The sequence below is a fragment of the Siniperca chuatsi genome, linkage group LG20, assembly GCF_020085105.1.
Source record: "Siniperca chuatsi isolate FFG_IHB_CAS linkage group LG20, ASM2008510v1, whole genome shotgun sequence".
Taxonomy (NCBI): Eukaryota; Metazoa; Chordata; class Actinopteri; order Centrarchiformes; family Sinipercidae; genus Siniperca; species Siniperca chuatsi.
The window spans coordinates 5,997,434-6,021,002 of NC_058061.1; the positions used below are offsets into that span (position 1 = coordinate 5,997,434).

At 40.1% G+C, this 23,569-nt stretch overlaps 1 protein-coding gene across 10 annotated transcripts in view; it reads left to right on the forward strand.

Annotated features, from left to right (window-relative positions):
• The window catches only part of tanc2b (tetratricopeptide repeat, ankyrin repeat and coiled-coil containing 2b), a 145,775-nt gene that overhangs the window by 31,760 nt on the left and 90,446 nt on the right, over positions 1–23,569 (forward strand). For 9 of the 10 annotated variants that reach the window (XM_044177504.1, XM_044177506.1, XM_044177507.1 and 6 more), the window contains one exon: positions 3,979–4,083. In XM_044177504.1, the coding sequence (XP_044033439.1) occupies positions 4,017–4,083 (67 nt within the window). In that variant the 5' untranslated portion in view covers positions 3,979–4,016. Of the gene's footprint in view, positions 1–3,978; positions 4,084–19,293; positions 19,548–23,569 lie in introns of those variants that run through there. The other variant, XM_044177513.1, reaches the window with a different exon arrangement.

Genomic DNA, 23,569 nt, shown 5'->3' on the forward strand with positions numbered 1-23,569 from the left:
CCTGGCCCAGCGAGTGCCTCAGTTTCACATTAAAACTAAAGTCTAATCTATACAGTAGTTTTAACACTTATCGAATATAGACATATCTAGAGACACAGTGGCGTGCTGCTCACATCAAATCACAGCCGTGGCAACTGACAACCTGGCCGAGAATATATTTATGTTTTATTTATTTGTTTATCTGACAAAATTGTAGCCTCTTGATTGGAGAGCTGGAGTGGGCGCCTCTCCAATCAGGGTCTTCAGGATAGCAGCCAGGAAGTGAGATGGGTGGTGTCTCAGCATAGGGACCAATCTCGCGCAGGGAACCACACTTTAAGCAAAACACTGGAAAGAATTAGTCACATGGGGGGGGCGCTGCCCCAGACAGTAACACAGCAATACAGTTGGAAACTTTTTTTGCAGGATGGTATTTCACCAGCAAACCTTTGTTAACAAGCGGCCATGATGCTGCTTTGTTCTATGATTATAAAACATTACATTACTTTTTCTGCCCTTTGTGGCACATGCAGTTTAGCAAAATGGCACAATTCCCTAAATTAGAGAAGTGTCATGTCTTTTGTGGGTATATTTGCCTGTAGCATCAGTTAACTATCTCAGCTCAGTTGCCAAGACAATCGTATCAGGTGCTGATAACACGTTTATAATAGACAGCCCTGTAGGAGGCTCTTCAAACAATTTCAGATACTGTTGGGTTTCTCTTTAGTTCACCAGAGAGTAGTTGCATCAGGATCTGGGCCAAAAGTTACGGAGAAAAATGTCAGCCTTTTCTCGAAGACCCACTGATTCACACCAGGGCTCATTTTTTATTTAGGGGGACCTGTCACAATGGCTGGGTGACACTGCACTGCTTGGCAAATAAGGTCAAAAATATTCATATTTATTGTCAGTGATCGGTCTAAATCAGAGCAGTTGACAAGTGTTTTTATGAGCAGTGGAATTATTAGCCCCTGTGATACAACCTGAACTGGTAAATCTGAGCATAGATCAAAAGATAAAACACTAAAAATGCCATAACCTTCATTTGCTTGATAGGGACATTTACTGGCACTGTTATTGACTGGGGAGAGGAATGGTAACTGCTGTCAAATGTGTTATTAGATTCACAATCAGACATCAGGATCCTCTTGTCACTGCCACTGATACCCAGTAATTACTTCTCTAGCTAGCCAGTCAATGGCAAGAAATATATTTATTTATTGTAAAAAGGTTATTAAATTGGACAGAATTTTTACAAGTAAAAGTAATAATAATAATAATAATAATAATAATAATAATAATAATAATAGTTGTAATAATACCGCATGTACTTTCGTCTGTCCAGCAGGTTTCACTCTGAATTGAGCTAAAATAGTTCACTCATTATATTTTGTAGGCTGTGTTGTGGTTAGAAGAGTAATGCCGAGATTACACTTCATGATATGAGCCTGATAATGGCTTGACCCGACAGATGTGGGGCGCCGTGAACCAAAATGAGCATCTGGCGGGACAATTGCTCGTCTTATCCCGTGTGGTTTGTCATAGTGGAAGACAATCAACGCAGCATCTGGGACGCCTCTTAGCAACCTATCAAAAAGATTAGCGTGTTAGAATTCTTTCCTATCTCACCTAGTTTGACAACTTCTGTGACATTTTGTTTCATCTCAGTGAACCTGTAGTAGTGACAGAATGTTAGAGGCGATGATTGGCCGGGGTTCAACGCGTAGTGTCTATAAAACCATGAAGTCACAACAAGAATTTATGACTCTTTCACCTAATCTAACACAATGACTTGTGCGTAAATTCCACTCTTGGGCTTGGAAAGGTGTGCACACTGTACACAAGGTAACAACACAATGCCTGATTCTCTCTTCCTGCCTTTAAATCAACATTTTGCAAAATAAGAATAGTTACACATTTAGAAAAAAATCTGAATGGTCACTGTTGGAGTATCATCTCTCACCTCTTTCTGAACAAACAACAAACACAGCTGGAGTCATCTGAGTGATCTGAGGCTGGGTCTGGTCTCATTTTGGCAGCTACAGTAGCTCCCCTCAATTTTCCCCTGGTATATTTGTTGTTGTTCAAATTGACTTCTTTTTCAGTTCTTTCTTTTTCTTCACACTTGAGCTAAACTTCAAATTGGCAACTGCCAGGATTGCACTCAGTTTTCAATCTTGTTGAGACTTACTTTAGACAACTTCATTCTACAAAAGGCCACCCAGACACAGCCTGTTGAAGTCAAATATGTTTTAAAAATGTTGTCTAGGGCTGGAGTTCAAAGATTCAACCTCACAATTTAGGATAATCTGCATTACAGTCAAGTGTCTACGACCCGCCCCTACTTGTCTTGAGACACCATTAGTCCATTTGGGCTTAAATCATTAAGTGAGAGAGAATTCTTCCTAGAAACACTCTCATAAATAAAAAAGAAGAAACTCAGTTAAAACTCAAATTAATCAATAAAGCCAAAGACAGATGTTGTATGCCTTAGTTTCATCCCACCCGACTATAATATCATGTGTTCCCTCATTGTCATTGCCATTTCCCCAGAGTCCTTCGCAGTGTCTTTAGTATTGAGATCCTGGAAGCCTTTAGACCCCTCTCAAGGTCAGGAGGGGATTGTGAAAAACATTGGTTGCAAGCAGGGTTAGGGGAGGGGCGCTTTTTGAGAGCTTTTCCATGTCCTCCTCTGTGAGGTTTTTTTAATTGTTTGGGTCCAAAGCTGGCTCCTCAGCTGGAGTTCGTCTGTGGGGCTTTGCTGAATCACTCCCACCTAATGGAGAACATCTGCCGCCATGCTTCTTACTACTCACAGCAGAGATGTGTGTGCCTGTTCGGGGCAGGGGGTCGGAGGGTGGGGAGGCTGAGGGGGGAGGAATTAGCGGGATAGAGCAAACTGCAGTCAAGAAATGAAGCCAGTCTTATGGTTTTTTGTACTCAAAGCCCAACGTCCACTACCTATAGTTTTACAATACTGTACAGTTTGTATTGTATCGTTTGTATTATCTGTGCAAAACTTCTGTTCTAGATGCTACTGTATATATTGGATATGGCGTTGACCTTCTAAATTTTTGCCTCATTTTATTGGCACAAATTTGAGCGTTTTTGCAATCTATGTTTATTCACCACAAACAGTCAATGTAATGTTACCAACTGTAGAGACGATAGCTATAGCTGTTAGCTAGTAAATGCGTGTCTGTTGGCTTCCACTCACATCTTTACATTGACTTTATATGCAGTCGTGCTGCCTCTAAAATTCACTTTGCATTCACAGTTGGAATGTATGAAACCATGCGGGTGCCGATACAAGACACATACATAGCTTTTTTGATACCCCTCCAAATCATAGCTTTATATCAGTATGCATATAGATAGCAAGAATTGATTTATGAATTTGGTTTAGATGGATATGTTGCTTATCCTTTTCATAATCCAGAGTATATTTTGATGGAAGCCTCTTGGATTGATGATCTGAGTAACCCAGTTAATAACTACTGATAACAAGGATTCAATAACAAGGAACGGGTCCACTGTGGTTCAGCAGGTAGAGCTGGTCGACCATTAATTATAGGGTTGGTGGCTCAATCCCTGGCTCCTCCAGTCCACATGTCAGTGTCCTTGAGCAAGACACTGAACCCTGATTGCTCCCAATTGCGAAGTAGTAGTAAAAGCACTGGTACTTCCATGTATTATGCCCTAATTAGAAGCCTTTGATCTTGTACTTTGATGACCCAGATAAGATTGAGCATAAGAATGGGAATTCCCCCATTTCAGCGTTTTCATACACATGACTCCCATCAACTTCTTTTGAAGGTTCTTTTTTCTCTCCTGTATTGACAATCTAGTTTAGTTGTGTTGCTCTGATATCTCTAATAATGTTTTTAACGACTGAATTCTATTGTTAACAATGTCAGTTAGATCTCACAGCAGACAGTTGGTCATACTGCAAGTGCTCCCAGAAATATTAATATTCATTGTCTTTTCTTTCCCCAACAGATTTTTCTGTAGTCTAGTCCAGGGCATCTGCTGCAGTCATGTTTAGGAACAGCTTGAAGATGTTGCTGACGGGAGGGAAGGCCAACCGCAAGAGTCGCAGCAGTGGTGAGTCTGTCTTGTGATGCCCGCCACAAACAATGACGCATCTGCCTGTCAGCACACAGAAGGTGCTCACTAGTTCTGAGGATGTATTTTAGGAAGCAGGAACACGCAGCTCAGAAGATTAAATGTATTTTGGTTCTTAAAGAGTAATCTGTGACTGCTGAAGACCCCTTAAAACCTGTTTTTTTGCTTAAAATAGATCCAAACCAACTCATCAGTTCTGCTGCTTGAATAGCTTTACCTCCTGTTGTGAGAACCTAACACCAGTTTTCCACTGGTACTTAAAACGTGCTTTGGTCATGCAATGTCATGCTGTACTGTGAAGATTTTTCTTTCCATTATACATTCACAGCAGTTGATTGTTTAACCTTGCTTGACGGTTTCCAGCTCAACGAAGCTGTCCTTACATCACTTCAGTAGTTTTGTAGCACCTGCTTAATGTTAAGTTTCACTGTTGTTTTGTCGCTGGAGGTTTGAGGTTTGAACTTCACTGTTTAATGATCGCTTTCCTTTGCTGTACCATCAGAGCTGTAATAAAGGCACAGTGATAATCTACTTGCAAAGCAAACTTAACGGTTCCTGCAGCTGTTTCACAGTAGAAGCTTCCCACCAGAGAACCACTTTTTGCAGGTTGGGCAAACATCCCAACAGATCAAGTTTTCAAGTTCAAACCATACATTTTTGTTCTTGTTGTATTTAAACATGGTTATATCATGCATATTAAGGTGCATGTATCTGGCCTAATGGACAGGGCATCTGAAGGTCTGGAAAAGTCTTTAAACAGCTTTAAAAAAGGCCTTACGTGGTATTAAAAAGTCTTACATTTCACTTACAAAGGTCTTGAATATTTTTTCTTGCCTGCTGTAAACAGTAACATTAGTTATATTTTTTCTGTATCTGATAGACTAAAAGTATTATTGTTGCAACAGTGCCTGAAGCTGTCAACCCGTAATGGGCTAATGTCAATTTTAGTAAAAATGGTTAATCCATTTTTAAAAAGGCTTAAATTTAATTTGGTGAACACTGCAGAAACCCTGACTTCTCGACATCTCACCACTACACATTGCAGACAGCTAAATCAAAACCATTTCTTTGTGGTTCACTGACCAACCTGTACATCCCTTTTTCCCCACAGTCAGGTGAAATAACTATTAAAATGCAGTAGTTATGTTACTCAAAGGTCCTTGGTGAAGCCAGATGAAACCTTTTGTTCCTACACATGCATTACTGTCACTCAAGCCTTATAAAGCTCTCACTTAGAGAACAGGGTCTTTTGATGTGGTAGATAGTCCCAGCTAAAAGCAACAAGTGGGAGAGCTAGGAGCGTTCATTTTGTAACAGTACAGTCGCTCTTATTTGAATCTAATAAGTTTCGGGTTATTGCCAAGCCAGTGTAACAACCTCCACTCTGTTAAATGTCTCCCCAGGATAGGGTCTTTATTATGGTGTGAAAATGGGCCTAGTAAGGGCTTACGTCCAGCCACCCACTCAATTTGCACAGATGAAATAATTTTGTAAAGCCGGAAATATCCCACATTATATTATGTCACCAGCTTATCTCTCAACTTCACGACTTCAGTGGATGTGTATGAACTTTTTTGCAGTGGTTTGGGAGGCTTTTGCCGTGGTGTATTAATACAATAAATTTAACCAAATAACCCACTGGTGTAAATCTTTTTTCTATTTTTACTTGTGTGTCTCTTTACTGGTTGTCATATCATGATTTAAAAAGCAAGTTGAAGACATTCACTAACTGCACTTGTCCCAATATTCAGTTTTTGAGTGTTATGTAATTCATTCTCTCTAGACTTCAAGAGACCAGGCTTCATTTCAGGGCAAAAAAATCCCTCATATGACATTTGACTTCTTGGTTGTTATCAGTCTTACTTGATTTTAAACCCCTTTTCCTTCTCATATACAACGCTCTTGTTATCTATCAGCTGCTGTCAGTGAAATCGCATGTTTCTCACAGCTGACTTGCATTTATATAAACATTTGGGCGAAATATGACAAAAAAGCAAGCTGCTCTTTTATTTTGGGCAGCAATAATCAAAATAAAACTGAGATCCTGGTGGGACTGTTTTTCAGTTAATTCCTATACATACAGTATAATAGACATCACATCTTTTGATTCCTTCACTTATATTGTGATGTCCTTCACTGCAAGACTTCAAGGCTGAAGTGAGCTTGTTGCTATCAAAACCTACCTTCTCTCTGGCTTCAGTGTGTTTGTGTATTTATGTGTGAAGTGGAGAAGAGACCAAGCAGTAACCCATGACTGGAGTACCCTCCAGTGTTTTGATATCTGTTGCTGCAGGGAATCCACTCCTCCCAGCAGACGAGTGCTGATCTTACAATCTGGCTGCTCCACTGAAACATCTGTATCACGCAGTTTCCTACAGTTTGTAGTACATGTACACGCTCGACTAGACAGACGCACGCACACAGCCACCGCCACCACTTTTATCCTTTATTTAAAGACGCAATTTACACTTATTAAAAATGTTCCAGAGGGCAAAACCCACAAATGCTGTATATACACAGACATGTTTTCTCTTAGCTGCTCTCCGAGCCTTCCAAGGACATCTGGAGGACTTGTTCTAGCAACCCTGACTTATCATCTTGTGACAGACAGGGAGCACTACAAAGCTACATCCTACTCCTGCTACTGTGGGAGGAGCACTTGGCTCAAAGAGAGGACTTGTCACTGTAAAAACTGCCCTTATATGTGGATGGACTGGCTGCTGAAATTGGCCTTTAGTTTAAATTTGAGATTGTGGGATAACATGTTTCGTCCTCTGTGTTTAATGCTGTTTCAAGTGAGCTTCTGGCTTCAGGAATGCCAGAGCTCTGAAGGGGAATATACTCGCTAATCTGAAGACAACAGATGAGCCAGCTGTCCCTTGATCTGCACTGGAGAAATTGTATGAGCCCCAAGTTACTAAGCTGGTGAATGGCATTTTTTAAATTGAATAACACAGATTAGCTGCTCTGATTGTGGTCATGCTGAATTGTATGAATCTCTATTGCGACACAATCAGGGAATAGGGCGTTATCTCTCTGGAAACTACATTGTGTAGCCTGTTTTGTCCTCAGACTGTTGTTTTTAAAGATATAATACGCTATTTTAATATGTTACAAAGTCACTGCTTCACTGTTTTGTCCTATAAGACACATTTTCATACCTGTAGTTTGGTTCATTTCCTCTGATCCAAGGACAAACAAGATACATTGTTGTCTTTTATCTCTTGTCCGATTTATGTTCACACTGACTTTTTATAAACAAACCAAGAGCTGTAAGCATTAAGTTATACGGACTCACAGCTCATTGATTGGACAGTTTTTGGTCATTATCGCTACATGTACCCACGTGGGGGAAATCAAATTTCAGAGACTGACAATAAGTCATGTGCATTTTACTGAGCCTTATGTTTTATTTATCTCGGGAAACTACTTTGTGTTTTGTTCTCAGACACTATCATTAATAGTTGAGTCAGTCTGTAACTTGCTGCCGTTCTTCTCAACCCCTCTGCGATTAATCAGATGCCTTTTAAGATCTGAAGTGAATGTTCACTTGAGAGCATGTATAATCTCATGCTCAGAGATTCAGGCTGTTTTAAACAAAAAGGACAAATGTCTTGCAGTTATGGCAGCAGCAGTATTTATATATCAGATACGCTCTGAGTCTTTTCGTTAAGACACAGATCAGACTTCAACCAGTGTATGTATGTAAGGCTTTCTTTGTGACAGAGCGGCCCTCTGTTACTGTTGCCTGCGGCAGTTTAATGTACAAGTACACCCGCCTGGAAAGCCAAAATGTGAATGAGAAGGAAAATGTCCCTTCATGGTCTTGGATATTATACATATGCCTTCTAGCTCGAAAATGGACGAGTGTGGAGGCGTTTGTTTCATTTTTGTGGCGTTATGGGTAAAATCTTGACTGCCATCTCCTTCTTGCTCCCATCAGTAGGTCTGGACTTGAAACAAAGTCAACTGCCTGACACTGCAATTACAGTTTATGGCATTGGCTGATTGGAAAATGAGAAATAGGGCTGAAAGGTTAGGGTGTCTGGACAGGGAGCTGTTGCATGACTAATAAGCACTGAGAGAGATGGGCTTGAGCGGGGCAGTCTAGCAGACCAGATGTAGTTTATACACATTCGCACATGCTCACACCAAGACTTGAAATTCATTTGGATTAACAAGATTTAGCTTTACTCACTGGAAAATGGAATAAAATACACTAATGGTACACATGGACACATGGACCCACGTGGGGAAATCGAATTCCAGAGACTGACAGCGAGTCATGTGCTTTTTACTGAGCTTTTATGTTTTATTTATATTCTCTTGTGTTCACAAAGAGGTCACGAAAAAATTACTGATTATGAGCATTATTAGTCCAGACCTCAACCGGACCTGGTATGTCATAAATAGTAACAGAGACAGAAAAGGGACAAAAAGAGGCATCTTGAGATGACAGATTAGGACCCAAGCTCAACACACCTCTTTCATTTTTTGATTGATCAGGGAAAATCCCTGCACTCATGTGGTGATGCACATACATGTTACCACGGTTACAAAATGATCTTGTATAAAGAAAGGCTGTACGTCGCTTATACAGATCAGGTCACATATTTTAATAGTTCAGGATCAACAGATAGATTTAATAGTAGTTAAACTGTCCTGTGGTTGGTCTGCTTTGCTTTCACACCACAAATGAACCACACCAGAGTTCGCTTGGACGTGGTCTCGGTCTGGTTGTTTAGTCTGCATCAGCTTCCAAACCAGCCCGATCGAACTGAACTAAACCGGCAAATGCACTGGAGTTTGATTGAACCGGACCAAACAGGTTACCAAAGTCTCTGTACAGTACACTCGGTTTGATTTATTCATACATATACTGTAGCTATCACAATGCCCCTAGTCTGTGTTGTCCTGTTGATGTACTGAGATGCTTGTGAGATGAATGGGCGATGGGTTGACTGATCCAAACTGGCCTCTGTAGATCGGAGACGGCACTCTTGTCAACCTGTTCTTATTTTAACTAGCATCAGGAAAATGATGCTAGCTGATAGTTAAAAGCACTCACTAAGGAACAGATATACTAACTTTATACACCTTTTTTCAAAAATGTTAATATCCCCCCAGAACACACTCCTCACAGCAAAGAAGCAGCTACGTTCCTCCATTCAGACGCGGAACGTTCCAGTAACTCGACAAGTCTGAAGGCAGCAGGTGCTTGACAGGAATCAAATCGGTCCCCCTAATCACAGCACTCTAATTGATGGCTCATTTTCCACAGGGGTGGAGAAATCTAATTAGAGATCATCAGATCAGCAAACATGCTTCGAGCTCTAAGGCACGAGGGGTGACACAACAGCCAGTCCTAATGCAGTGTAAATGTAATTATTGTCAAGTTTTGTCTTACAACTGCGACTTTTAGATTGTCCTTTCAAGCAAGTAGATTTAAAGTAAATTGGCCTATTTTATGCCTATTTTTTCTCAGTAGAATGGATCAATATACTTTTTTTAATTTATCTGTTCACCTCACATGGTGAAGGTTAACTTCCCTACTGAATTCTAGTTTTTTCGAAATTAGTAAGTTAAAGGTGTGCTAAAGTTACTGTTAGATACAAGGTGAAATGTTAAATATACTAATAATTTTCCATGATCAAGACTGCACCATTTGTTGGGGGGGATTTTTTATTATTGCATTGCTTTCATTACTTAGATTTGAATAATTCCATGGGTTGGTCTGCAAACCCACACCTTGTTTTGTACATAGAAAATGGAAAATCAAACGTAACATCAAGATTTTTGTGCGTAGAATATGACACAGGAATGTTAAGTAGCCCTCCTTAACTGCCATTATTATACTGCACCTTTACATGCTGCTATTCCAAACTTTTGCCAGGTTGAAAAGACAAATGTACAATCTTTAGTTCTCATATGCATCTATTGATTTTCCAGTATGCTTTAAACTGTTTATAGACGGTATTTTGTGAATAAACTGGACTGGAATGGACTATTGAAAAGTAAAACATAGTGTATTCCAGTTCATTTAAAACCAAACATACAATTGCTATGTTTTGGAAATCCCTTGAATAACAATTAGCCAGTGGTTAAATTAACTATTTAATTAACTAACTAAAATTAATTAACTAAAACCTATTATTGTGGCGATATGGAGTGAATTTATGAGCAATCCTTCTGTAGTAAAAATCAACAGTTATATCCAGATCTAGTGAAACATTTGCGTACCACTCTTGCACCCATTATTTATTTTATTTTTATGTTTGCTTATGTATTTTTGAATAATTTTATCTGTTCGGTAGTCAGTGTACTTTAAAATCTAATAAATGCAATGGCAAAACATACATATGCAGATGTTGCACATTTACATATATATTGCTACTTACATGCAAAGCAAGCTATGGAATATCCAGTGAACATTAGTGACTGTGTTTACGGCATAGAAATTAATCATTCCACCTGTCAGATAGATATAAGAGGCTACAGGAGGAGCAGCAGCAGCTTAACATGAGCTGAGTCTGGCTGATCTCCACAGAGCGACAGATTGGCACCTACTGCTCCACACAATGTCCCCTTCCTTCCTGTATTAATGAACCCAGGGGGAAAAAATGAATGGAGGGATTTCAGTGGACCAGGTTTTGATAACGGGAACATTGTACTCCTGCAGAGGGATATCACATTTAGCCCTTCATTTGCTGCCCCATTCACTACATATTACAAAACGTGTTTGTAGACCCAAATTAGATTAAATTAGTTTCAACGTTATTGTCATTGCATAGAGTACAAGTACTGAGGCAACGAAATGCAGTTTAGCATCTAACACTTCGTTGCGTATAATGCGCATGGATCATTTTTGTTAAGTCTTTGATCGATGCTCTATTTTAGGGCTTCAACTAAGGATTGTTTTCATTATTCATCTATCTGAAGATTATTTTCTTAATTAATTGATTAATGCACAAAAGAACTGTGAAAAATACCCATCAAATTTCCTAGAGCCCAGGGTGGTGTGTTCAAATGCCTTTTGTACAACCAACAGTCCAGAAAACCAAAGATATTCCATTTACAACGATATAAAAAGCAGCAAATCCTCACATTGTAGAATGTGAGAATGAGTTTTTGCTTAAAAAATGACTTAAATGATTAAACAATTATCAAAATAGGTGCAGATAAATTATCAGTCGATCAACTACATTTCAGCTCTATTTGATTTATATTAAGCTCAGCTTTGTTATATTATTTCTGTTGTATCATTCTGTTATTGTAGAGCATAGATTCATCTGTAAACTCCATTTTATTCCCTTTAAATGTGAACATTAAGATGCTGTGTAAACAGATTGTAGACGGCAAGGCAGACAATGAATCCCTGAATCAATATGGTGCACAGCTGTCGAGAGGAGCTTTGACCTTTGGTTACTAAGGACAACAGTCTGTTGTCCTCTACCTCCTTGAGCTTAACTGCAATGTGTCATTTAGCTTTTCTCCTTCAGCTGTTGACATTTATTTGTGAGGTGCCTTTATGCAGTGGTGACTGGCAGACAGTATCTGGTGCAGCACAGTTGCTCAGAGTAATGTTGCTGTATCAAGATTCTGTTCCAACTATGAGATGCCTTCTTATGTAGATATATGCATGGGCATAATCTGTTTTTCTCATCAGAGCTTGAGAGATGAAGTGTTTATGAAAGTGTCAGAAAGTGCTTGTTTTCAGCTCTTCAGTTGGTCTCTTTCCCCTGAGGATTGTCTATTTCGTATATTTTCCTTTTCTCTCTAGAAAGCTCATTATCATTTATAAAGTGTGTTAGACAACTCAGTGTGGCGTTGGCCTTAACAGCCATCTCCCAAAACATCAAAGAACTGGAGAAGTTGCTCCTCACGTAGGGTCAGAGACAATATAACCTGTGTTGACCAGGTGGGCGACACCGCCCCAGACGTTGCCAACCTCATCAGCGGGTACCTGTGGCCTCGTCACCGGGTAACCATGGTAACAAAGCTATAGCAAAACGAAAGTGTGCTGAAGGTCAAAGACTATTCAGACAGCCTGTTGAGAGGGCTGGTGGCTGAGAGACGACGGGCTCGAAGTGTCAGCAGTGGCACTCTTCTATCTCGTGGAGTGTGGGAGGCACTTATGGGCTCATCATTATGGTTCAGTGGCACCACTTGATGCACATACCGCCCTTGTCACGGCCACCCATGTGCCTCTACTGAATAACCTCCTTTAAGTCCTTCAGGATCAAGAATGTAACAGCATGAAACCTCTTCTATGATCCTGATTCATGGTTAGAGCAGATGGTGTGGTTGAAATCCATATCATGAAATTAAAGACTAACTTAACTCTGAATCCACTTTTTTGGGTTAGATATGTTTTTATATGAGAATTATATGTGCAGTCACTTTATTATACTTTCAATTTACTCTGGTGCCAGTCTGTAGTGCCCATTGCAATGGCATTTCTATGGCTTTTTCCAAAGAAAACTGACAGCAATTCTGTCTTCTACACATCTACAAAATCTGTGACGTTGCCTTGTATTCTCCCTCTGTAGTGCAAGGCATATTCACCCCCATCAAGACATACAATAATAGAAATCAACTCTTTGTGGTGAAAAGCTTTGTGGAAAGTATTTTTATTCTTCCTGACCTCTAGAGATGGTAAAAATTCAAGTATCACATACTGCTTCTGGGGGTCATGGAGAATTTATACAACCAGAGTTACACACGTAACTTTGGAGTAAATCAAAAAGAAATCAAGAGACCAAGAGTGTACAACCTACAGTAGTTGGGTTGTAGTTATGTGTGAGTGAAATGCGAGCCGTTATGCTGTCTGTATTGATTATTACAGGACTGAAAACGTGGCTGAGAAGCAACCATTTGGCCATTTATTAAGAAAAAAGTACTTGTTTACAGAGAAATTGATAAACTTATACAGATTGTATTACTGACAGAAATCGACAGAAAGACAAAAAGAGAGTAAGGAAATAAGTCTTTAGTTTGACTGAAGGTTCTGAAAGTATTTCAGGAAAGGTCCCAACACCTTTTGGAACTTTTTGTTTGAGTTACAAACTGAGTAGCAGATCTTTTCGAGGTTTAGGCAGGAGTCAGGTTCACGTCACGTGGGTTCTAGGTCAAAATTGAGGATTAGGGATAAGGTTTGGAAAATGTCCCTCCTGTATTTTTTCAGGCTAGGACACGTCCAGAACATGTGGATAAGGGAAGGCTCACCTCATTACATCTGGGTAAAAACAAGATAGTTTGGCTTTGGACACATGGGCCCTGTGCACCACCTTAAACTGTAACCGACAGTGACGGGCACAGAGGGATGTTGAATTAACCAGCTTGAAGATCGAATCCCATACGTCATCCGACAGTGAAAGGTTTAAATCCTGCTCCCAGGCAGTCGAGAGGGACATGTCTTATACCTGCCAGCTTGTCATAGATAGTGGATATTAAACCTTTGCTTGACAGGTTTTGAGCTGTGCTCAAATTTGGTGTTTTGATGGTGGTTGTGGAGTGCGATGACTAACATCTTGCTCTCCAAAATCTCCCATAGGTGTTCAGTTTAGTTGAGATGCGGTGACTGTGAAGGCCATAGCATATGAATCGCATAATTCGTTATGTGTCTCCACTCATAGGTCTTTTTCACAGATGACATTTTGACATGTCAGAGTAGAAGAAGCACAGGTGTGAATAATAAAATGAATGATGGCTGAATTCCATTTAGCTGCTTCAGTTTCAGGGTCCTGGTATTGCACATGCTGGCTCACTGCCATTGCTTACTGGGACACCAGCCAGCATTACTGTAATTAAAATACCTGTGCTTTTCCTACTATGAAAAGTCAAAATGTCTGCTGTCTGTCTGTAAAAAAGGCTTATTTTTTCCCCTTTAATTTGTCACCTGTCTTTACACAGTACATGCAGTACTGACACACTTTAAAGACAGTATATTTCAGTTATTTCAATTGCTGAATAAAAAACACAATACTGTCAAGTGCAATCTTTGCTGTAATAGCTAGTACTCACTGCTGCCAATGGTACTCAGCTGCACATTGTTCCTTTTGTATCATCATCGTCGCAGTAATCACAGTGAAGCACATCCTCTTATGCTTTTTTGCTATAGTACACTCTGATGTGTGAAAGATGGCGTGAATCATGTCTCAGTTTGTCGAGCCACCAGTCTGCCTTCTATATTCAGCAGTTCTGGTTTGATTGCCGTCATAAATCTGCATTAAAGGCCTGATACATGTCTGTACAAAATCAGTACAGTACATGTAAGACTTGTTACATCAGCCCGAAGACTGCCCACAGCAAGGTCTTGAATATCTCACTGACAGACACAGACATTGCTGGTGGTTTGACGACTGTTCTCACAATGTTCCGAGTAATTTCACTTGCTGTGTGGAAGTACAGTGACATTTAAATGAAGACCAGCACAAGAGTCTGTGGCTGTGTCTGTCCTATGCAGCTCTTTTGTAAAAGGGAACCATGCATTCCAGTTCTAGCAGTAGAGAGTGGGCAGCATGATGCGTGGGTAAAGAAGCGTTGGTCTAACCTCTCCTCCACTCTCTGATCACAACGTCAATAGTGGGAAGTCTCACTCCGTCTCCATGTGTCAGTTTCCCTTCCCTTACCTCTTGCTCTACTCACTGCTATCCCTCTATGGCCTTTTCCTCTTTTTCATTTCCTCACAGTAAGTTTCCTTATGGTCTTTTTGACACTGGCTCTAGACAGGAAGTTGCACCAAAATTTGACTTTAATTGTAATGTGAGGACGTTTGTTGCATCCTTCCGTCTGATACTTTATGCTGGATCTGTGTCAACTCTTTACTCTGTTAATGTTGATAGCTTGATTAAAGGGACGTGTTCACGGCTGAAGTGTGACTGATATTTAGCAGTTGGTATTGCTGTGACCTAGATATGGTGTCCTTTCTTAAGTTGCAACTGAGCAGGGATAATGTTGGCAGTGCTTGAACATGTGAACACTGGTGAGACCATTCATGCATGTGTTTGCTGCGTTTTGAGTGATAGTTCGACTTGTTTCTGTAATATTGTTGTGAACAGTGTCTTATTGGGAACAGGACACACAACTTTTGGATGTTTAGTAACATAAAACCTGAAAATGAGTGAAAATCAGTATTTATCGATTTAAACACAGAGTCTTATGTGTAGCTATTTTTAATGTTTATTTTAGCTGCTCATTTTAGGGCTGCAACTAACAACTATTTTCATTATCAGTTAATCTGTTGATGAATTTTTCGATCAAGTGGAAAGTAGTATAAAATACTATAAAATACTGAAAAATGTCTCTTCACAATTTCCATGGTGAGGTCTTCAAATGTCTTGTCTTGTCCTGAAGATATTCAATTTACTATTATAGAAGATTGCGAAAAACAATTTAATTTTTGCTTAAAAAATGACTCAAAACAAAAAAATTATTGCTGATTAATTTTCTGTTGACTGGCCTTTTCGTTTAACTGTCTTTAGATCAGTTAATACAGCTAGATGTGGTACCTGATGCCTTAAACATCTGCTCTTCTGTTACCTGTGAACATGCACAGACATTTTGATCAGGGTCTGTCTACATGCTTTCATGTAATGTAACCATGTACACTCAAGGGCAGTGCTGTATTTACTAAACCTGATTGTACAGGAAAGTAAGAGAGAAATGCAGGAATGAAAACCGGTAGTCTGACCTTGAAAATGAATCTTGATGTGAAAATGTATTTGTAAAATAAATAAAAGTTTGAAAGCACTCAGAGCGCCATACCTCTGCCAAGGTAGAGTTGTTCTCCAGATATGTCATTTTAATAATCAAAAATGCACCTAAAACTACTGTAATTACTTGGCCCTTGGCCCATGGCCTAACTTTCCACCAGATCTCATACAAATCTATTAACAGGCTTTTAGAAATGTCCTGCTAACTAACTGAGGAACAAATGGGACCCAAAACGTAACTTCATCCATGGAGGTAATAATTGTTGTGCTTATACATATTGGTTCTTTGCATTTATGCTGTGTTTTGAAGTAATAATTACCAATTTTCGTAGATTCTATGCTAAAATTGCAAGATAGAATGCTTGTATCACCCTATTTTAGTGGTGTATTGGTGATGATACAGTAGAGTAGAGTAGTGTAGTAAAGTTGGTACAGTGCCATTGTCCCAGTTATTCAGGAAAGCCTTAATGTTGGCTCAGCCCCAGTCCTAAGGGACATCGTTCCCTGTTTGATGCACAGAACAGCACATACACTTGACATTGAGATTTTGGATATGTGTATGTAAGTATCTCTGCAAAACTTCCATGAGCAGTTACCCAGAAGCCCCCTCTCTGCATTCCCACACAGAAGACAATTTCATGAATCTTCACAGAGGCATGTTTCAGCTTTAACTCCCTTATGGGCATTGAGTGCCCTGGTGTATTATTTCTCTGAGCTCTAAAATGTTGCCTATATCGATGTAGTGCATATCTGTATAGAAGAACGTGTAGACTTTAAGACGTCTTTCCTAAAATAGAATAATGTGAAGAGGCAATTTGAGACCTGACGTAGTGAATGTGGACTCAAGAGAATACACATATATGGTGGTGCATAAACCTGCTTCCTTTTACTCCTCTCTTATACTACAAGTTAGGGACACGTTAAGGCAGAACAATTTGAGGAAAATATCTAATTGCAATTTATCTGCCTGTATTTGTGGTCAACATAGCATGAAACAAGCATAATCACAAACTTATCTCGTTTCTATGTTAATAATAGATAACAGATAAAATAATGAAGGTGCAACCAGTCAGTCAATGAAAAAAGTCAACATATTAGTAAACTTGGCAAGCTTGGCTAGTTTTGGCTAGTAAAACAATTACCAATTTAGCTCACATTTATTTAAATATAACATTAGAGGTATACTTGACATTACTCAATAATATTCAGTTCTAATCATGACATTTGAACGTGGCGTTATAGTTATTGAAAACAGCTATACAACTAGCCAATTTTTGTAATGATGGCAAACTGCTGCTAAGTCATGTCTGACAATGATGCAGTTGACAGCTTTGCACTTTAGATTCTAACGCTAACCGGCGGAGCAGCAAGTGGTTTAATAGTCTGGATCGATGCATTGCTGGGTCACAGGCCAACCTTCTCTGGCGCAGTAGCTGAGCTGCAGATGACCAGATGACAGATGACCAGTCGGTCCAAGGTAAATCACATACAGCCCACAAGCTGCTTGTTAAATGCTATAACGCTAACTGTTGTCATGCTATTGCTACCCTAGCCAAAAGCTAACATTTGCTACATGCTAACGCCAACCGCTAATGAAATGACATGAAACGGGCAGGCACACTGAACTGCAGGCTGCAGAGATTAGTGTGTTTACCCCTGCGACCGACAGCAGCCCTCGTCCTATGCCTCCCGCTGAAACACACAAACGCTGTGTTTTTTACATTTATATTTCTGCAGATAAATTAACGGTTGTGGAACTAAATGTGTGTATAGTGGCGTTTTATACACCGGTATGCTCAGTATTTCAAACCGGTGAGAGTGCATAGGTTAAAATAAGCAAAGGTCCTTATGCTGAATTGCAGGTGATGTGTTTAATAAGTTAAAACAAGAGAGTTATGCAGCTGTGTGATGGGTGTAACCCACAGACTGTATATAAAGTTGGATGACATGACAGCTCCCCAAAAGTGAAGCCAAAACATCTCGATCGCCCTCTGGTGGCTGGCTGCAGTAGAGGTCATAAACCCCGCCCCCTCCATGTTAGTGGATGGGACATGAGCTAAACTAAAAACTCAAAGTACACGTCAAATACATTTTTCCCAAAGATGGTTTCTGTCATTTTAGGTAGTTCTTATCACGCTGACATATGTTCAAGTGTTCATTTTTCTGATAAGTTTGGTTTTAATTAGTTATTTGACGCTATAAAAAGGGTGTTTCACGTCATGATTGATGGCCAGGTGTATGGGCGGGACCTCGATACCGCGGTTCCTACTCTGATCACTACTGCTCAGACTCTGGCTCCAAATGACATCAAAAGCGCAAGATGGCTGCTCCCATATCCTGGAGACGCGTCTATATATACAGTCTATGATATAACGTAATGTGCTCCCTGTGCTTTTCCTGCTATGACAAGTCAAAATATCTGCTGTGAAAAAGGCCTGTTGCATACAGGGAGTACATAAACAAGGTATCAGCCAGTTTTTTTATTTCTTTGGTCAACTTGCGGAATTCACAAAATTAGGTACAGTTGAGTAAATTTTCTGGCAACACTTATCACTATAACTGGTGAACTGGTTACCGACTAAAACGTTCACCTCCTACAGCTCATAGTGACAAACCCACAGAGAATTATACCTGAATCAACAGTTCCTCTCATGTAGAGCTTTTTAGCGTCTTTCAGATCATTGTTTTGGTTTTACAGCCCGCAGCTACTGTTTTGGTTCACTCTCACCGCTCTCATCAATTCCAGCTGCAGCAAGCAGCTGTTTTCAGCAAAAAAATGCTCTGATAGGCCCACTATACTCTACTGTCCAGCACCAAATGGCAGAAAGACAACCAGCAACTAGCTTATGAACAAAATGGAGCATTGAATAGCTTAATAGACAGATATTTATCTCAGGAGTTCATGGAACCAGACAAGAACTAAAAAAAGAGTGAATATTAGACTTGCTTTTGCTAGGTGGTGAGATACGTGACTCCAAGTGAATGCTAACTTGCTTGCTCCGTATCTGCTGGATGTGTAAATAGGCAAGTGTTTGCTAACACGTTTGCTATATAAACTTTGTGTTTACAGCTTGTTTCTGCTGGTCTGCAAAAAAACTGGTTTTATGTAGGTTCACAATCGCTACTTTTGCAATTTGGAAATTGCCCTCTTACAAATTGCGATTTCGATAAAAAAAGAAAACATCATTCATCTCTAGCATGAGTGGAAGTAGAAAGAGCAATCGTTCTTGGACATCACTGGCTTTTAAAGAGTTAAGGAATTCTGCCCTGGCTGAAAGAAGAGAGAGAGAAGGAGGATGAGGGAGAGTTATTGCTGCCAGAGAGCGGGAGGAGGGGGAGGAGGATGAGGAGGAGGAGGGGGAGGGGGAACTTGAGAGTGAGAGAGAGTTGCCTGTCTGCCTGTGTTTGTGAGTGAGTGTGTGTGTGTGTGTGGCTCAGTGAGTGTATGCGTACTGACACCTGGCGCTCGCCCTCCCTCGCTGCTCACATTGTGAAGAGCTCTCTGCCTGTCTGGGCCATTCTTTACCTCGCTCTCTCTCTCTCTCTCTCTCTCTCTCCTCTTTTCCCTTCTATTCCCTCCCTCTTATCTTTTGTCCTCTTCTCTTTTCCTTTTTTTCCCGCATTGTTTTTTCCTCTCCGTGCTCCTACAATCTCCTTTTGTTTAGGATCTCCCTTACTATGGTGCAGGATTTTTATTGCCTGGGCAGACGAGGCGCTCGACTGACAAAGGTGAGTTGGATGATTCAGGGTGGGAGGATGGATGAATGGATGGATGGGTGGATTGCACGGATGTAGATGCTGGAATCTCTGAGTTGTGAATGTGGGGAGTGGTGGAAATTTGGATTTGGAAAGCGCCACTGTTCATCTAGGTTTAGCCGTTAATTGTTTCTCGGGAATTGGTTCATTTCGCAGTGCAAGTCTGAGCAGCTCTTCATTTCAAAAATGCACTGTCTAGGTGTCTCAGTGTGTGTTTTTAAAGGTGAAGTGTTCAAGTATGTGATTTCAGAGCAGTGTTGAGTCTCTCTGTTTTTTGACTGGTGTCAGAAGCATGTGTCAAACCCTCTCTCCGACTTGTTTATTTGCTCTGTTGTGGCTGCTGTGCTTGGTGTCACCTTGACCCCAGATAGTGGGCTCTCTCACAGCAATCTGTGTCTTGGCGGCATCGTGCCACACCTAAAGCATGGACACTGTGTGTGTGTGTGTGTGTGTGTGTCTCTGTGTGTTACTATAGATAGGTGCTGAAAATAAATAATAGAGTGAGATAACTGGAGAGGCCATGGTGTATGACAGATGGCCATCAGAAGAGAAAATTGTGTGAGACAGAAATGAAAGATCAAGTGTCTCCTAATAATGATTCACTGTGTTCTTCATGTAATATCTGTCGCTCTTTATGTCTTAAAGTTTATTAATAACACCAAGTATCTCTGCTTTGCTGATTCGTCCCCACAAAATTATGTCACCTCTCTGTTTTCACCACTCCATCTCTCTTTCCCCCCCACTACATCTACCTCTCTCTAGGGCTGGGTGTCAAACCAAAGTGTGTCTGTAGCACAGAGTACCAAAAACTGTAAAATACTGAAAGTTGGCATTGCATGCCTTTTCAGATTCATAATCTTGCTCACTTGTTCTTTGATCATACCAGATTTAAATCAGAATTTTGACAATTTTAGACAAATTTATTTTGTATGGTTACTTGTGTTTAGATTTAAGATGTGAGCACTTTAGTGTCATTTGTTCAGGGTTTTGTAGAAAACACAATTATATTCCACAAAGCAAGGTATAAAAATAAGGTTTTGAAGGTTACTGAAGTTCAGGTTTTGTATTGGAGATAGAATCAAAAAATGTCAAACAACACCAAGCTTTACCGCTCTCTCTTTCTGCTCATCCCAAGTACTCCACAACATTTTCTCTATCACTCTGTGCTCTTCTCTTACCACCTCATTAATAAGGCTGCTTATCGAACATCAATATTCGTTTGTGTCAAGTTCCCAAAGTTGGTACCAAATACACACACATTCTTAGTTTTGCTTTTTTATTCTTTCAATCAGATATTTCCAGATTTAAATCAGAATTTTGTATTTTATTACAACTTGGATCTTAATTTTTTAGGTTTGGCCATCATTTCTATCTGTTATGATAACGTTGTACTAATTGAGTTAATTGCTGAGATCTGCGAACACAGTGACGCCGCTAAAAATAAGTCTGAAGGGGCAAGAAACACGAGCAGTGAGACAATCAGACAGGTTGTAAACAAGCCAAAAGTGTATACAAGTTATCTATTGACTTTAAGGTAAAACTGAAAATGAGCGCACCTTAAATTCTGTTAATAATTCCTCATTGCACACAAGAACAGGAACGTTTGGACGAAGTTGGACCCAGAAGTCAGTCTGTCAACTGGGATGTAGAGCTGCAACTAAAGATTAGTTTCATGATCGATTAATCGGCCAATTATTTTTTCAATGAATCGATTATTCATTATTGGAAAGCGGCCATCACAATTTACTAAAGTCCAAGGTGACTTCTTAAAATGACTTGTTTTGTCCAACCAACAATCCAAAACCCAAAGTTATAATTTTGCTTGAAAAATGTCTTAAAAGCATTAATCAAAATAGTTGCCATTTAATTTTCGATTAATCACTGACACCGGACAGTTTGGGTAATGATTTTACCGTTTGCCTTAACTGCTGGCGGTTTAAACATTCGGCTCTCTCATGAAATATGCGACCTTTGCTGTGTGATTTATGCCACTGCTCGTTTTTCCTGAAGCTTAATGAGGCTGTTATTATATTTCATAAAATTGTCATCATTTCTTCTGACATTAGCGGAGGCGGTCTTTATTTCAGGCGAGGCACCTCCACTGTAAAACGCTGCGGGAAACCCTTAACAGATATCCTTAAATTTCGTACATATTCAGTTACTGCCCTGCTATTATGGATTGGATCATTTTAAAGACTGAAAGACTGAAAACCGTTTTGGTAATGAAAATTAGGGATCCTATTGGCATTGTATTGAACATTTTCTAAAAAGATACCAGGCCTGCTCACTAGTCATCTACTTCCTCTGTCACTCTCTCCCCCTCACTCTGTCATCACTTCACTTACTGTAACTTTCTCCTTCTTTCTCGCACACTCTGTTACTCTCTCTCCCACCCACTCAGATATTTCTGGAGAACAAAAGGAGAGAGAAGAGAGGGAGATGAAACTGTAGAGCAGGGAAGGCTCAATGTACCAGCCCTGCGTAGGCTAATGAGTCTTCACCACTCCATCCCCTTCTCTTCCTCCCATCTTCCTCATTTTTTTCAAGTCCTTCTGTCTCTATTTATCCACATCATCTCATAACCAAACCTTACTCCTTTCAGGTTCCCCCACCTTGGAGTCATTTCCCTCTTCATCTTTCTCTTCTCCATTCATCATTGTTGCTTCTGTTCCTCCTCCTTCATCTCTTTTCATCAATCCATACACTCTAACATTTTCATCACAGCTTCTTTTTACATTTTACGTCCCACTGTTCCTCCTTTCCTTTCATTCCTCCTGGAGTGGTTATTTTCTTACACCCCCTCATCTTCCTTTTTTGTCAAGTCCCACTCATTCCACCCATTCATCATCCGTTAATTCTCATTATTACAGGTGCTAACCAGTTGCTATCCCATTTTTTTTTAACAATTAGTTTTTTTCCTATCCTTTTTCAATCCATTCTATCACTATTTTTTTCATCATTTATACATCTTTTCTTAGCATACCACACACTGACAAAAATATAGACCCAAAATCCTCCATCAACAAAACAGCCTGCTAGATTGTGCATTTGGCCATGATAAATATGAAATAACATGGTGGTGGCCCATTTAAATTTTTGATGCCATGCAGGACTTATCAGCCCCCCTTCTGCAGCGGCATCCTGTTGTTTTTGCCAGTCGGGAAACTGGGCTTTCATTGTGCCTCTTGATGTGGATGGTCTCATTATTGCTGCTCAACGCTGTGTGCCTTTGAATAGCAGGAAGTGCCCTTGCTAGCTGAGCAGTCTGAGGGATATTGTGTCGCTTTGCACCGTGTGATAAATGCAAAAAAACACAACATTGCATAAGTGAATGGCGGCATTGGTTCACTTCACAAGAGCTGCAATTGCGAGGACCACAACAGCAAGGCGTGGACTAAACCCACGCCAGCTGTGTGTCCAAATGTGTCTCCCGACTGTCTCTGTTTGATGGCAGTTATCGTGCCATCTCTGAATTCAAGCCTACAGCCTGTCTATGTCTGTACTTGTCTGTCTGACTGTCTGGTGCCCCCCCCCCTCCTCCAGTCTGTGGCAGCCATGTTTGTCACTCTCAATAGCTGTAACTCTCGCTGGAAAGACTGGATTTATCAGGCCTCCGGATTCATTTATCTGTTTCGACAGGTCTGGTGATTGTGCCACACATTTGCAGACACATATACTGAAACATTTGCATCCACACTAGTGCTGAAATGATTATTGATTAATTGATTAGTTGATTGACAGAAAATTAATTGTATACAATTTTGATAATCAATTATTCAATGATTTATCAAACAAAAATGCCTTTCACTGGTTCCAGCTTCTCAAATGTGATGATTTGTTGCTTGGTCTGTTTTATATTATTATAAATTGAATATATTTGGGTTTGGGACTGTTGGGCAGACACAACAAAAATTTGAAGACATAACGTTTTGGTCTGGGAACTTGTGATGTCCATTTTTCACATTTTTCCCACATTTTTTAGACTAAACAATTGA